This window comes from Taeniopygia guttata, chromosome 24, assembly GCF_048771995.1.
Source record: "Taeniopygia guttata chromosome 24, bTaeGut7.mat, whole genome shotgun sequence".
NCBI classification, from domain to species: Eukaryota; Metazoa; Chordata; class Aves; order Passeriformes; family Estrildidae; genus Taeniopygia; species Taeniopygia guttata.
Genome location: NC_133049.1, coordinates 5938895 through 5953549, shown reverse-complemented (window position 1 = coordinate 5953549; position 14655 = coordinate 5938895). Strand labels below are relative to the sequence as shown.

General features: G+C 46.2%; 1 protein-coding gene across 1 annotated transcript; it reads right to left on the bottom strand.

Moving 5' to 3' along the window:
• Positions 1–613: 613 nt before the first annotated feature.
• On the bottom strand, positions 614–10903 carry LOC115498337 (uncharacterized). The gene is made up of 13 exons (XM_072918194.1): positions 10387–10903; positions 7967–8088; positions 7089–7137; positions 6194–6240; positions 5322–6069; positions 4811–5081; positions 4583–4688; positions 4199–4345; positions 3952–4012; positions 3681–3841; positions 3487–3597; positions 3056–3167; positions 614–2723 (listed from the first exon to the last, which is right to left on the bottom strand). The coding sequence occupies exons 1-13, from the start codon at positions 10628–10630 to the stop codon at positions 2713–2715; spliced, it is 2190 nt and encodes a 729-aa protein (XP_072774295.1). The 5' UTR covers positions 10631–10903; the 3' UTR covers positions 614–2712.
• Between the last annotated feature and the right edge of the window lie 3752 nt (positions 10904–14655).

The window sequence follows — 14655 nt, the reverse complement described above, 5'->3', positions numbered from 1 at the left end:
TAACAGGGAAATGGGAAATGTCAATATTTCCTCCTAAATGGCAGCTGTCGATCCACACTCTCCAAATGTTCTCCAGAGGGTTGTGGATTATTTTCTTCAATTTCCCACCCCTCTCCCCCTCCCTTCTAGCTCTTTTCTTGGCTCCTCACCCTAAAAGATTGGATTTGTTTTGTTTGTCTTTGGGTTTTTTTTGTTTGTTTGTTTGTCTAATTCCTTTGTTTGAGGGAATTAGGGTTTAAAAAAAATATATAGTTTATTTTCTCTGCCTGCCTGTGGTTTACTTACAATCCTGGCATTGTTCTCTGCCTGACATTATCTGTTTTAGTGGGCAGCAGTCCCCATGTTCCTCAGCTGAGGATTTTGGGCTCTGTGAGGTGCAAAAATTTCTCTGAGCAAAATCCAGCAGCCTTGGGGAAGGGTCTTTGGTGCAGTAATTGTGTTTGTGCAGCAAATCAGGGTTTCAAGGACACTTTTGGAGGCTGAAAACCAAACTGGGGTTGGGTTTCTGCTGCGGGTGAGGCACCAGGGCTGGGAAACAGCTCCAGACCCTTCTGCCAGGAATTTGAGTCCTGGAGTTCCCTTTGGAATTAGTGGTGGGAGAAGGGGATGCTGGAGGATTTCTGCCAGCCTAAAAACCAAAACAACAAAACCTTCCCACACGTCTCAGCTTCTAAACTCTGCTTAGTTTGCCTTTGCCATGATGTCCCTTCTATTGTGAGCTCAGTATGAACAGAAAAGTACAGAAAAACCCAAGTTACTGCATAAAATAAATGTATTTATTGACAGGAAGGAGCAGTGAAACAATATAAAGCGATTAACAATTAAATTAATGGATAACTGCAGTAGAATATACTGTAGAAGCAAGTTCATCTCTGAGTATATTGAATAAATGATATCTGTAGGAATAGTTTAATACTCCTGTCCTTTCCAACCTGAATGGTTCCCATTACTAAAATATTAATGGTGGATTATTAAATCAGAGTTTTCTATGCTTTTTTTAAGAAATCCTGTGAGAAAATTCAGGTTTTTTTCCCTGCAGCTATTTCAGGCTGTGGGATTTCTGGGTCAGTTTATAGTGAAAATAAGGAGCTGGATCTGACCCTTCAATCCCACAAATGGAAGCTGAGCTAATCCAGAAGTTCTTCCTTAATTGCCTTCAAATGAATAAAAATTCTGTGAGAGCAGATGTGAGTTAAAATGCAAACAGAAAGGAGGATGGGCAGTGATGGGGGACAGAGAGAAATATTCAGAGAGGAAAAATATCCACAAAACCTGGGAGAAAAAGGGAAAAAGAAAAGACCAAATATTATTAAAACATGAGGGAAAGCTTTGGAAGGAGGTGGATGAGTTATACAACTCATCATGAGAATAACATATAAGATATATACATTTTTAATGAAATACTGAAAGATTATGAATAATTATGTCTCTCTCAGACTAGAGAAAATACAAAGAACTGTTTAGCTGTTCAGGGCATCAGAATCATAGGATATGACCTAAATCCCATTGGAATTCACTTCAACACTGCCACTTCTCCAAGTGAATTCACCCTGTGCAATGTAGCTCTCGGAGCTTAACACTTAAGGAAACCCCATAACACAAAAATAACCTTTTTTTTTTTTTTTTTTTTTACAAGAAACAAATGCAAAGGGTTCATTAAAAACATTCCCCAAAGATGCTGAGTACTTAACACTGGATCCTGCAGTGGTTTCACGTGGAAATCTCCCATTTTCCTCTACAGGAGACACGTGAGGAGCTGCTGGATCAGTTTTGGGTTTTGGGTTTAGCTTCTGTAAAAGTAGAATTGCTCCCTATGTAGCAAACAGGGAAGTTTCATAGAAACCAGCAAACTCGCAACCAGAAGTTCAAATGAAATGGGAGTAAGTCTGGGAAGAAATAATTAAAAATAAAAATGATCTAGTTTGTAGGAATTCTGCTGAATAACTTGATTTTCTGGCAGTACAGGATCATTTCAGTTCCTTGTTGTGCTCCCAACCTGGTGTAAAAAATGATCCTTCAAAAGCTGTTGTTACAGATTTCAGTTTTATAAAGGTAAAACCCTCTGTTAGATCTGTTAGATTTCTGATTCAAAACACTTTGTCCCAGACTTCACCTACAATCCACTATGGGTGCAAAATTCTGATTGCATCAATAAAAAGCTTGAGTTCTGTTGAAAAAACATGCTCAGCACGATGTTTTATTTTGGAAGGACTTCACCATGAGACTGCCTTAAAGTATGACCACTCCAGCCTTGGCCAAATACTGCAGAAAATATTAAATATTTTTTAATATTTAGGCTCTGAATTCCCAGAGCTCATGTTTAAAATTACTGAGATTTTCAGTCTATCTATTGAATTTGGAGTGTAGAGACTAATTTTAGACTGAAACCCTCAATATGTAGCCCTGGATGGTTAAAATCTTTTTCTTGGGCTAAACACCTGCATGAAAAATCATCAGAGCTTCAGAGTGACCTCAGACCTGAGCAGAGAAGCACAAATTTGGGAGAAAATGAAGATCTAATTCTTCCTGGAGCACCTAACACTGAATTCCTGTTGCTGAGGATTTCCCTCATTTATCCCTTTGCTCTTTCACTCTGGGTCCGGGTGAGATCTTTGCAGCAGTCAGTTCAAGATAGAATAGAATAGAATATATTCTGTATTTTGGTGCCTCTCCTGCAGCAGGTGGCCCATCAGATGCAGGTGATGAGAGCTCTCAGCATTTCCCTGGGAGGAAACAAAGCAGCAAATCTCAGCTCAATCCCAGGCCGGGTGTTCCTGCGAAATGAGGGATTTATTCCCTCATTTTCTGGCTGGCTTTGGGTGAGGAAGGGGGTTTGCAAGGAAAAATGAGTAAACCCAAAGGCTGGGATGAGGTGCTGAGCACCTTTTGCATCAGCTCCACACCATGGAGGTTTGAGCTGGATGCTTTTTGGGGTTTTTTTCTCCCCCCCCAAACGATTCTGTGGGATGAGGGAGTGGATTGAGCCACTCCATCCCAGCTGCTGAGTCACACAAATTCCCCAGCTAGCTGGACTCAAATTCCTGCCACAAAATACCTCTGAGAAGGACATCCAGGAGCTCTGGGGATGACACGGAGCAAAGTTCAGGCAGGATATCTGCAGCAGGGGGAGCAGGGATTCCTCTGGGAGCATCCAGCTGGCTGCAGCTCTGTACAGGTGAAGAGACCAGAACAGTCAATTTCCAGTTGAACTGGACTGATTTTTATTTTTTTTTTCTCTGCTGGGTTTAGGGAGAACCTCAGTGACTTGAAATGGGGCCTAAAGTCTGTATTTCTAACTGAAATCTTGTAATATTATTACATTTATTGCACATACTCTGGTGGGAACTTAGAGGCAAAAAAGAACCTGGAAAAGACAAAAGAGCTGTACCTCTTTTTTTGTTGTTGTTTTTAAGCACTGAATATTTGCTTAATCCTGGAAAATAATCTTGGCATTAGACATAGCCTGTGTAAAGCAGCCATAGTTACCTCCCGAGGAACATCCTGTGCCTGGGGTTTATGAGTCTGAAGCAAACACATGAGCTCTGTGTTCTCCTCGAGTTTTAGGCAGGGGGTGGAGGTTTGCCACGAATTCAGAACCTGTGGATGACAGCAAATCCTGGGGTTGCACAAGGGTAGGAACACCTAAGCCAGGGCAGAGCTCTGCTGGGGCTGGTGCTCACCTGCAGCTGGGGCTTTGCTCCCATCTGCAGCAGGCAGAGAATTCCCTCCAGGATTTGGGCTCTCCGCAGCCTCAGGAACCTCCCGGTGTCCCTGGCAGTGCTCTGGGATTCTGCCACCAGCACGGTGTGGGCAAGAGCAGCACAGTGCAGGGGTGTCAAACCTGCAGGGAACACCCGTGGGGAAGTCAAAGCCCGACCTGGTTTGCCTGGAGCAAATCTGTATTTAGAGATTTGGGATCTAAACCCAAATCAGCTCAGCTGTCCCTCCTACCGCAGTGGTCAGGCAGATCCACTTCCACACACACCCCCTTGTTCTTGCAGCTTTTCAGGACCTGAAATGAAGAATATCCAGGTGATTCCTGACCTCTGGCAGTGCCAAAAATACCCTTTCCTCCCCCAAACCCTGCTGTAACCGCATCAGAGCAGAGCTAGATGGAAAACCACGAGTTATTTCAAACACCAGGATGTGCATCAGTTGCTTTTGCTCCACTTTGGCCCAACAAAACCACCCAGTTTACCTCCAGAACTCTCAGGTATCCGTTCTCTGCACACAGGTGGAGGGGAGTTTTCCCAGAGCTGTCCTGCTCGTTGACGTTGGCTCCCAGGGAGATCAGGTCACTCACCATCAGGTGCTGGTTCTTTTCTGCAGCAAGATGTAAAGCAGTCTGAGAAGGGAAGAAGGGCACAAAGTTGCAGTGAAAGGCAAAAATAGTTTAAAACAACAACATCTTTTAGATACTGAAGTGGAAAATTGGGATTTTGTGCTCCATCACTCCCTCCCGATTCCCATTTTCCCTTCTTCTCCAGGACAGCAGAAGGATTCTTGGTGCTTGGCTGGGTATGAAAGAGGATTGCACATGATAAAAAGTGACTTTTTTTTCCTTGGCAAATCAGCCTCCTACCCTTTTCTCTGCATCCTTCTCGTCGATCTTGTTGAGGGATGCAAATCTCTGGGCCAGGGCAAAAGTCAGAGCCCTCCTTCCCTGGGCAACAGCCTTGTGCAGCAGCCTGGAAGAGAACTCGGTTGGGAACAATCAGAAGGGAAAGGAGGGCTTGAAACACCCCAAAGAAAGGGTTAAAACACCCCAAAGGAACAGGGAGAGTGAATTTTGACAGAAAAAATCGAGGACCTGTTGCCATTTTCATCAGGAGCCAGCAGTTTTTCCTCTGGGATGTTCCTCAGGAAATTTTCCTCCCTGCGCAGCTGGAACTGGAAGAAGGAGAGGGCAGAGAGGTCCTGCCTGGTGACGGAATTTGGGGTCAGCCTCAAATGTCCCTCCACATCTGGAGAGCCCCTGGGAGCTTCCAGCAACTTCTCTGCCAGGCTGGGGAGTGCAGGCGTGTCCTGGGGTGGAGAGTTCCTTGAGAAACCTTCCTGGGGTGGAGAATTCCTCGAGAAACCTTCCCTGGATGGAGAGTTCCTCAGGAAACATCCCTGGGGTGGAGAATTCCTTGAGGACCCTTTCTGGGATGGAAAATTCCTCAAGAAACGTTCCTGGGATTGAGAGTTCCTTGGGAAACATTCATGGGATTGAGAATTCCTCAGGAAACATTCCTGGGATGGAGAATTCCTCAGGAGACCTTCCTGGGATGGAGAATTCCTTAAGAAACATTCCTGGGATTGAGAATTCCTCAAGAAACCTTCCTGGGATGGAGAGTTTCTTGAGAAACCTTCTTGGGATGGAAAATTCCTCAAGAAACGTTCCTGGGATGGAGAGTTCCTTGGGAAACATTCCTGGGATGGAGAGTTCCTTGAGAAACCTTCCTGGGATGGAGAATTCCTCAGGAGACCTTCCTGGGAGAGTGAATTCCTTGAGAAACGTTCCTGGGATTGAGAATTCCTCGAGAAACCTTCCTGGGATTGAGAGTTCCTCGAGAAACCTTCTTGGGATGGAGAGTTCCTTAGGAGACCTTCCTCAGATGGAGAGTTCCTCAGGAAACATCCCTGGGGTTCAGAATTCCTCGAGAAACCTTCCTGGGATGGAGAGTTCCTCGAGAAACCTTCCTGGGAGCTCGGGAGAGCATCCTGCACCCAGCAGCTGCTCCCTTTCTGGCCCCTCCTGGAGAACATTCTGGACCAGCCGGACCTTTGGGTGCTTCCCTGCTGCCCAGGGAAGGAGGGCTCTGCCTGTCCCCGCAGGACTGGGTGCAAATCCCTCCTGCAGGACTCGGGGTGCAGCTCTGCTGGGCCCTGCAGGCCCCCAGCTGCCTCCTCGCTTTCCCACCGGCAGCTTTGCAGCTCCGTGGAGAATCCCTGCCAAAACCCGTCTGGCACGGGATGCCGAGGCTCCTCCCTGAGCTGGCTCTCCTTCAGATCCTCCTGCAGCACCTCCACCAGGATGTCGAGGTCCTCCAAGCCTTTGGGGGTTTGCCCAGTGCTCTGCTTGCTCTGAAACAGCAGCAGGAAGAAAGGGGAGGGAAGCAGACATGAAGTGTCCTGTTCTGCCTGGGTGATAGAACAGGAATTCTGCCCCAGGAGCCTGGCACAGCGGGGTTCAAGGTGTTCTGCATACCTGTCTAAGCTGTTTCTCTGTATAAGGGTGAGATCTCCTCTTCTCTGCTGGAAAAAAAGAGAGGAAAGCGTTCAGAGCTGAGGAGGGGCACAGAGCAGACATTCCCATCAATCCTGCCCCAGATTGTGGGAATCCAGAGCTTCCCTCTGGCTGCCCTGGGACCCTGGCAGGGGTCAGGAACCCCCCTGGACAGAGCCCCCAGAGACACTGGCTGTGATCTCTGCCCATGGAAAAGAGTTTTCAATCCTACAGGATGAATTACCAGCTCTGAGTGTTTGATATGAGTAATAATTAAGTGTGGCACGGGTGCAAAAGTAAAATTTTAGGATTCTAGATGAGGGGTCCAAAGGGGAAAAGATGGAGGAAATTTGGTGTGCCTTGTCCTTTTTCTCCTTCTTCATGCCCTCCATGTTTCACTGTGGTGTTGGCATTTTTCTGTTGGTTCAGGCTGGGGACACACTGTCCAACGTAGGTGACAGATATTGGCCCGTTATTGTAAATCCAGCACAGGTAGTTTGTGGTATTTAATGTTTGTACCATCCCACTGAGGGCAGAGCCCCACACGCTGCCCTGCAGGACAGAGCTGCGGCAGGGCAGCAGAACATGTTAGAGATAAACAGAATAAACAACCTTGAAACAGCACAGACCAATTATGGCTTCTGCTTTGGCAGCGGGGCTGACAGACAGAGACTTTCTACAGTCTTGGGATCATCAATACCTCAGATTCCGACAGCAGATAAGATAAGATAAGCCAGGCAGGGGGTGAGGCACAGCTGGCCGCCCTCCTGGAGTGGAAGGGACCCAGCAGGGACCCCAGCTCTGCCTCTTTGGGTACCCCACAGCGATGATCCCACTAGAAAAGGAGGCTCTGTTACCAAGTGAGGCGGTTCCAAACCTGTTTTTCCTGAGGATCCTTTGGCTACCATCTTCACTGATGAGGCTTCCTGAGGAGACAAAACCACCCAGCTTCAGTGAGAGATGCTTACACGGATGGGAAGAGGAAACAGTGGCAAATATTGTAACGTGAGCAGAGTGAAACTGCCTCCTGTGCTATGGGTTTGGCTCAGCAGGGGCTGCAGGTGGAAAGATTTCCCTGAGTGGGTAATTCATGGCAGCTTTATAAAGATCTTTACAGCAGCCTGGGAGTTTATCAGCTCCTTGGGCTGTTTTTGCAGGTTCTGGAGCAATATTTTTACTGTTTTTTGGGCCATCTTTGCCTTGATTGAATGATGTACAGCATCCATGGGTTCCTGCTGTCACTGCCTCGGAATTGTCCCTAGCCCAGCCCTCATTCTGTTTGGAATTTGGTTTATTCTCCACTTTTAAAAGCATTGATTTGGTGGCTGGACCCCTCCAGAACACAGTGGGGTGTGGCTGTGTGCCCCGGGATGCTGCAGCCCTGGCAGGAACCTTCCCAAAACAATCTCCTAATTTCTGCATTGTGATCAACTTCATTCATGCATGAGAAATTTTCGTGTATAATTTAAAAAAAAATTGCAGGAAATACCTAGATAGGTGGCTTGTTTGTTATTTACTGTGTTACATAATTGCTGAAAAGTGAAGTTTGATTTTATTCTTGCACTGGAAATCATTATTCTGAATGGAACGTGGTACTTTAGGGAAGAGGCCAGTTCTGTGCTTGGTTTTTCCCTGTGTGAGGTTATCAATATTTTAAATGTGGGACAGGAATTTATCTCTTTCTCCCCAAGAGAATTCATAAATCATGCCATGCTTCCTGTGAGCCTGATTTGATACCAGCCAGGGATTTCTCACCTTGCCAGGAGTCGGGTCCAAGCCTTTGGAAAGTCGGATTTTCCTCAGCAATTCCCGCACTGGCATCTTCACTCTCACACCCATGTAGCGCTTCTGAGGGGGATCAGAGCTAAGTTCAGAGTCTGGAAAAGTCACAACACGATGCTGAAAGTAACACAATTGTCTGAGCTGCTGGAGAAGGGTGGGAGGATGAGGCCAGCCTGGGGAACGGGCTCCAGCCTGGGGAACGATTCCCATGTTCATCATCACTTGTGGGAAATTCCCACGTCTCCCTGCATGTTCCTGCTCAATAATTCCTTTAATGAATTCCTCCTCAGTTTTCCTGCGTGCCACAGAGAATGGATTTGCTTTTTTGGGGAATGTGTCAGCAGTGTTTACATCTCTGCCCTCTTACACTCTGATTTTCCTGTGTTGTGGTCAATCTGCCTTTGCAGTTTCCCATCCTGTGGTTTGTTAAATTGTTATCAGTGAAGCAACAAGGCACAGAATTTGTTCAAAATTAAGATAGGGATGCTCTGTCCAGTGGCTTTGCCCTGTGACTCTCGGTGTGATTGGAGGTTTTTGTGTGCTTCCAAGCAAAACAATGATTTTCTGCACTGAAATGGAACAGTTATTTGAGAATATACCTCGCTGTCCAAACAGGCTCTCTCTTTGTCAAAACAAGCTGCTCTGGGATTGTTTGTGTTAGGTCTCCTTGCATCTGGTGCCTGCATCCCCAAACTTGAAAGACTTGCCCAGATTAGGAGCTTAAATCCATTGGCTTTTGAAATACCTTTTATGTAACTCTGGCATTCCTGTCCCTGCCTTGTGTGTCCCCCTGCTCGGAATAACCTTTATCTAAAATACATTCAGAAACAGATATTGACGTGAAAAAAATATGGATTTAATGCATCAGATCAGGATTTTCCTGATAAAATACACCACGGAGAATGCCACAGCTCCACGGGAAGCAGAGCAGGGAGAAGCTTTCTGTTCCCACTGCAGATTGTGGAATAAAAACAAGCACAACTCAGGATTAAACAACACAACAGCCTGAAATGAAAAAGGTGCATTGAGCCAGCAGCTCCTGGCGCTGTTAATAAAACATGAAGTGCCTGAACCAATATTCCTGATCGATATTCCTGAGCAAAACCTGCGTGTGGGATCTGTGGAGGGGAAGCAGGGGAGCTCAGCAGATGGGAAAGGTGCAGCTCCTGGGATGCCTGAGAGGAGCAGTCCTGGCAGGGGAACCAGCCCCACAAGATGTGGTTTCTTGTTGCGTGATTTTGTTTTCCCTTCCCTGCTCCAGGCAACGAGAGCTGACACCCCTCCAGCAGGAGGGAGGCGAATCCCCAGCAGCAAATGGTGCCTTTGGAATGGAGATGGGGCTGTTGTTTTGTGCTGAGATTTCTGGCACTTCTCAGTGTTTCACCCATCACTGAATAATCAAAACACTCGAAAAGCAGAATTTGTTTCTCAGACTGTTCCAGAAATAATTCCTTTTTTCATTAATTGCTGTTTTGACAATGAATTATTTACTGTTTGAAGAGTATTTTAAAGGTTTCTTTGACAATTTTTATAACTAGCCAGGAAGATGGCTAACATGTTGTTATCTGGGAAGAGTTTCCAGTGAGAGATCAGATATATCCTAGGAACTGAAAGACTCTGCAAAGGCAATGATTCACCAAACACACTTTGCTGTGACTTTGAAGTGTTAATAACTCAGAAGGTCACATCTATTACCTTGCAGTTAGCTCAGAACCAAACTTGCAATTCAGAATGCAAATGAGCAGCAAAGCGCTGGAGATGGGCAGAAATGATGGAAAATTTGGCATCCTTTGGAAACCAGGGCAATTTCTGACCTCAGCAGCAGAACACAGCAAAACCCAGCAAAGCCTGAGTGGGAAAATGGGCATAAATGGTGGAAAATTTGGCATCCTTTGGAAACCAGGGCAATTTCTGACCTCAGCAGCAGAACACAGCAAAACCCAGCAAAGCCTGAATAGGAAAATGGGCATAAATGGTGGAAAATTGGGCATCCTTTGGAAACCAGGGCAATTCCTGACCTCAGCAGCAGAACACAGCAGAATCCAGCCAAACCTGAGTAGGGGAATGTGCAGAAATGGTGGAAAATTTGGCATCCTTAGGAAACCAGGGCAATTTCTGACTTCAGTGAAAGAACACAGCAAAACCCAGCAAAACCTGAGTAGGAAAATGGGCATAAATGGTGGAAAATTTGTCATCCTTAGAAAACCAGGACAATTTCTGACCTCAGCAGCAGAACACAGCAGAATCCAGCCAAACCTGAGTAGGACAATGCCCTGAACACCTCTGGGATTGCTGAGCTTGGTTGGTGCTGCTCAGAGCCCCAGGTCACTGCGCTCCATCAGCTGCTGCCAGAAGCACAAAGCAGGAAATGGGAATAAAGATTTTTCTCTTACCAGCAGGAGCAGGCATCCCTGGAGGGTTGCATGGAGGAGGAGGGTGGTAGATCCTGGGACTCGCCACGTTCAGCTCAGTTAATCCGGAGTCTGGCAGGGATGGGCTCTGCTGGAAGCAGCTCTTGGGGCTGGCAGTTTCTCCAGGCAGAGGAGATCCCTGGCCTGGGCTGTAGCCACAGATTTCACTTTCACTCACGTTTTGGTTGACAAGCAGCTCAGGACTCATGCAGACTGCTTGCAACATCTCCACTGTGTGTGTGCAGAAAAAGATGAAAGAGATGAGGGGAGGGAAAAAAAAAAACCCTGTTCAGTTGTGTTAAAAAAAAAAAATAAAAATCAATCCAGTATCACATGGAGACCATGGCAATGTAATTAATCCTCCAATGTAATTAGCTGAGTCCAGCTTCCCTCTTGTCTTTGGAGCAGCAAGTTCCAGCAGGGGAGGAATAAAACCAGCCTTGGAATCCCAGCAGGCACTGGAAGCAGCTTTTGAGAGTTTCTTGGCTGCAGTTCTGCTTTGCTCTTTATACTCAGATATGGTTTGGAGGATGGCAGCCTGGGAAGGCTCCACCCTCTTTCCTTACAACCCTGAGCTGCTGATGAGGAAATGAGTTTTCCCAAGAAAAAGCTTAACTTCAAGTTGGGAAAAAAAAAAAAAAACCAAACAACTTTTTTCTCCTGCTGTGTGAAACAGAAAAAAAAAATAATCTGTTTTACTGGGAAGAGAAAAGCAACCTCTCACTAAGGGTTGTGCAAGTGAGTAAAGTAGTAGGAGATCCTTAGTTAATTGTGTTGGGAATTCTCAAAGTGCTTTTCATCTGGAAAAGGTTGAGTTTTGTTCTCCATAGCTGGTGCAGTGCTGGGTTTTGGATGCAGCAGGAGAATGCTTTTGGTACCAAACTGATGCTGCAGCCCTTGCTGGGTTGTGCTTCCCTCAAACCAAGGAATTGTCCCAGGCAGGAGGTGCAGAAGAAGCTGTGAGGGAGCACGGCCAGGACAGCTGGCCATGGCCAAAGGGACGTCCCATCCTGCAGGAAGTCGTGCCCAGCATTTACACTGGGGGCTTGAGGCAGCAGCTGGTGGGAGAATTTGTGTTTATTTTTTTAATTGGGGTTTAATTATCTCTCTCTTCCCCCCCCCCCCCCCCCCCATTTCACTGCATTATTTCATTTATTCTTATCTCACCCATGATTTTTTACCTGCTCACAGCTCTCTCCCCCTCCTACCAGGGAGAGGGGTGAGCTGGTGGCTGTGGGGTATTTGGTGCCACAGGGGTTAAGCCATGACAGATGGGGACACTTCTTACAGGAAATCTGTTTCCTTGTCACCAGATCTCAATATCAGATCCAAACTCCATTCCCATGTCCCTGGGAGATGTATTTCACCTTGTGGGCTGTGCCATTTCAACTGAACAAGCAGATATTTCTCTGAAGTACCTAGATTGAAAAAAGGATTACGATGTTATCAGCTGCATCTTCTTCCCTGCCTGTGCCCTGGAAAGCATTCCAGATTTCATCCCAGACAATATCACCTTTGCCATCAGCCTGGGCAGAGAGCAGCCAGACTTTCTGGGGCAGATATCCATGAGCAGCATGATATTTGTGTTATAATTAAAATGGGGCAGCGACTCCTCTCCCTCCCCAATCCCTTCTCCTGCTTGCTCTGCACTGGGAGCAGCAAGCACAGGCTCAGGGATGTTGAAAGGATTATCCAGGTATTGATCAAAGGAGATTTGATGCTTGTAGAGCAATCTTACAGGATGAGTTACAAGCTCTGAGTGTTTGATATGAGTAATAATTAAGTGTGGCACGGGTGCAAAAGTAAAATTTTAGGATTCTAGATGAGGGGTCCAAAGGGGACAAGATGGAGGAAATTGGGTGTGCCTTGTCCTTTTTCTCCTTCTTCATGCCCTCCATGTTTCACTGTGGTGTTGGCATTTTTCTGTTGGTTCAGGCTGGGGACACACTGTCCAACGTAGGTGACAGATATTGGCACGTTATTGTAAATCCAGCACAGGTAGTTTGTGGTATTTAATGTTTGTACCATCCCACTGAGGGCAGAGCCCCACACGCTGCCCTGCAGGACAGAGCTGCGGCAGGGCAGCAGAACATGTTAGAGATAAACAGAATAAACAACCTTGAAACCAGCACAGATGAATTATGGCTTCTGCTTTGGCAGTGGGGCTGACAGACAGAGACTTTCTACAATCTGGGAATCATCAATACCTCAGATTCTGACAAGGATCCAGCCCCTCAGTGCCATGGATCCCTGTGTTATCCTCTAAATATCCCCTGCAAGTCTCTAGGATGAGGCACCAGCTCGGGAACTCCTCCAGCTCGCAGAGGTGGGAGAATTTGGCCTCCTGCAAACAGGAAATTACTGCAGTGACTCACTGCATTTATTGGCCTGTAAATCACATCAGAGATTCCTCCTCTTTCTATTCTCCTCCACACTCCAGCCCTTGTGTTGGGTAGTTTTATCTTGTTTATAACTTGTGATTGCACTCACATTAAATCAAGAATTGGCCCGGGTTTGGTACAGGTATTGACCTACATTGGTGAGGAATTGGCCTTTCTGTGGCACAGAAAGGACCAAAATGCAATTTTCAGCCATGAGAAAAGACGTGGATTTTCAAATCTAGCAACAAAATCCCTTGGAATGTGGACACTACAAAGTCTCCAAGGCTTTGTGTTTGTTGAACTGGGAATTTTGTGGTTCTGCTTCCAACCTCAACAGGCACCTGACATTTTAAAAGAATCCTTTGTTGCTTTAATTTCAAACAGCTCTCATGAGTCCTGTTCTGCAAACAGGCACTGCTGGCTATGAGCTGTCCACCTCCAGCCCCATCCCTGCCTGTTCAACTGCAATTTTCAATTTGGACCCTCTAATAATGCTGCATCGAGTCCTTTTATCCACAGAGGCAGGGCAGGTTCCAGCTTGCACAGTGAGCAGAGGGAGATCCCAAAAATGACTTTCTAGGATTTGTGGATGCTGCTTCAGTCAGTGCCTCCTGATATTTTGTTTGTCATCTCATCAGGTGACACCTCCTTGTGTCAGTGTTCAGGAACACAAATAACCACAGGATATGATTATCTGCAGGTGCTTTTATTGAGAGCTCTGGGAATCAGGGGTACAGACCCAAATCTGACTCCAACACGGCTTTTGAGCTGAACATATTTTATATTCTATCGGTATATAACTTACATATTAATTATTAAACTTATATTGTTCTATTGTATACATTGACATGAGTTTCTCGTGATCTTTCTCAGGCCCCTGACCACAGTTTCTCATGATTATTCTTATGATTAAACAGTAATTATATTTAATTACTAAACAATCATTACATCTAACAATTTATCATGTACTAGCTACACAGGTGCAGTTCTAGCAAGGTACAAGGCCTCCATGTACCCAGGGTATTTATTTTTCCAGGGCCTACTAAGATTATTTTTCCTTTTAACCCTAAATCCCCATGATTTTAAAACCCTTTTATTATCCCTTGGGCAGCTCCTTCCAGTGCCTGGCCACCTTTTCCATGGCGAAATTCCTGCTGGTGTCCAGCCTGACCCTCCCCTGCTGTAATTTGGGGTTGCTCCCGCTGCTCCTGTCCCTGGGATGAGATCCTAAATTCTCTCTCCTGTCAGGAGCTGTGCAGAGCCACAAGGTCCCTCCTGAGCCTCCTTTTCTCCTTTTCCAAGCCCTTTTCCAGCTCCTCAGGAGTTCTCCAGCCCCTCCACCCCAAAGGTGATGCTGGCAATGGCACTGTCCCCTCCTGGGTGATCTCCATTGTTTCATTTCCAGGAATTACCTGTCCCTGACTCATCCCTCCTGGTGCTCCATGGTTACCTCCAAATGTTTTCCTTGCATCCACGGCTCCCTGGCCGTGGCAGGGGTGGCATGTTCAGACTGTTTTTACCTCCCTGAAATGTTGCACCCTGAGGAAATTCCTCTTGTGTGGGGCTGCTGGGATGGCTCTGTCCCCCTCAGATGGGAATCAAAACATTTTCCAGAGTTTTCACCCCTTCAGACCAGGATAAACAAAGCTCTTCTCCCCTGGGCCATCATTTCCTAATTTTTATGCAGTGGTCAGATGCAGTTAATTGTTGACGACTTCTCAGTTGTGTGGTCTTGAATTGCAGGTGGTTAAAGGTGAAGAAATTATTTTAATCTTCCCGTTTTTGATGCCTTGAGGCATCTGGGGATGGGATTTGGTTTGCTCTTGGTGCAGCCATGAGAATTACCAGTCTCCTCTGGGAATGATGCAGT

Excerpts from the sequence above, each read along its gene's own strand:
- LOC115498337 (XM_072918194.1), bottom strand. The coding sequence starts at position 10,630 with ATGTTGCAAGCAGTCTGCATGAGTCCTGAGCTGCTTGTCAACCAAAAC. Across the intron at positions 4,013-4,198 it reads GATACCTGAGAGTTCTGGAG|GTCCTGAAAAGCTGCAAGAA; the intron begins GTAAACTGGGTG and ends TCTTCATTTCAG. Across the intron at positions 3,168-3,486 it reads CACAGGATGTTCCTCGGGAG|AGCTGCAGCCAGCTGGATGC; the intron begins GTAACTATGGCT and ends TCACCTGTACAG.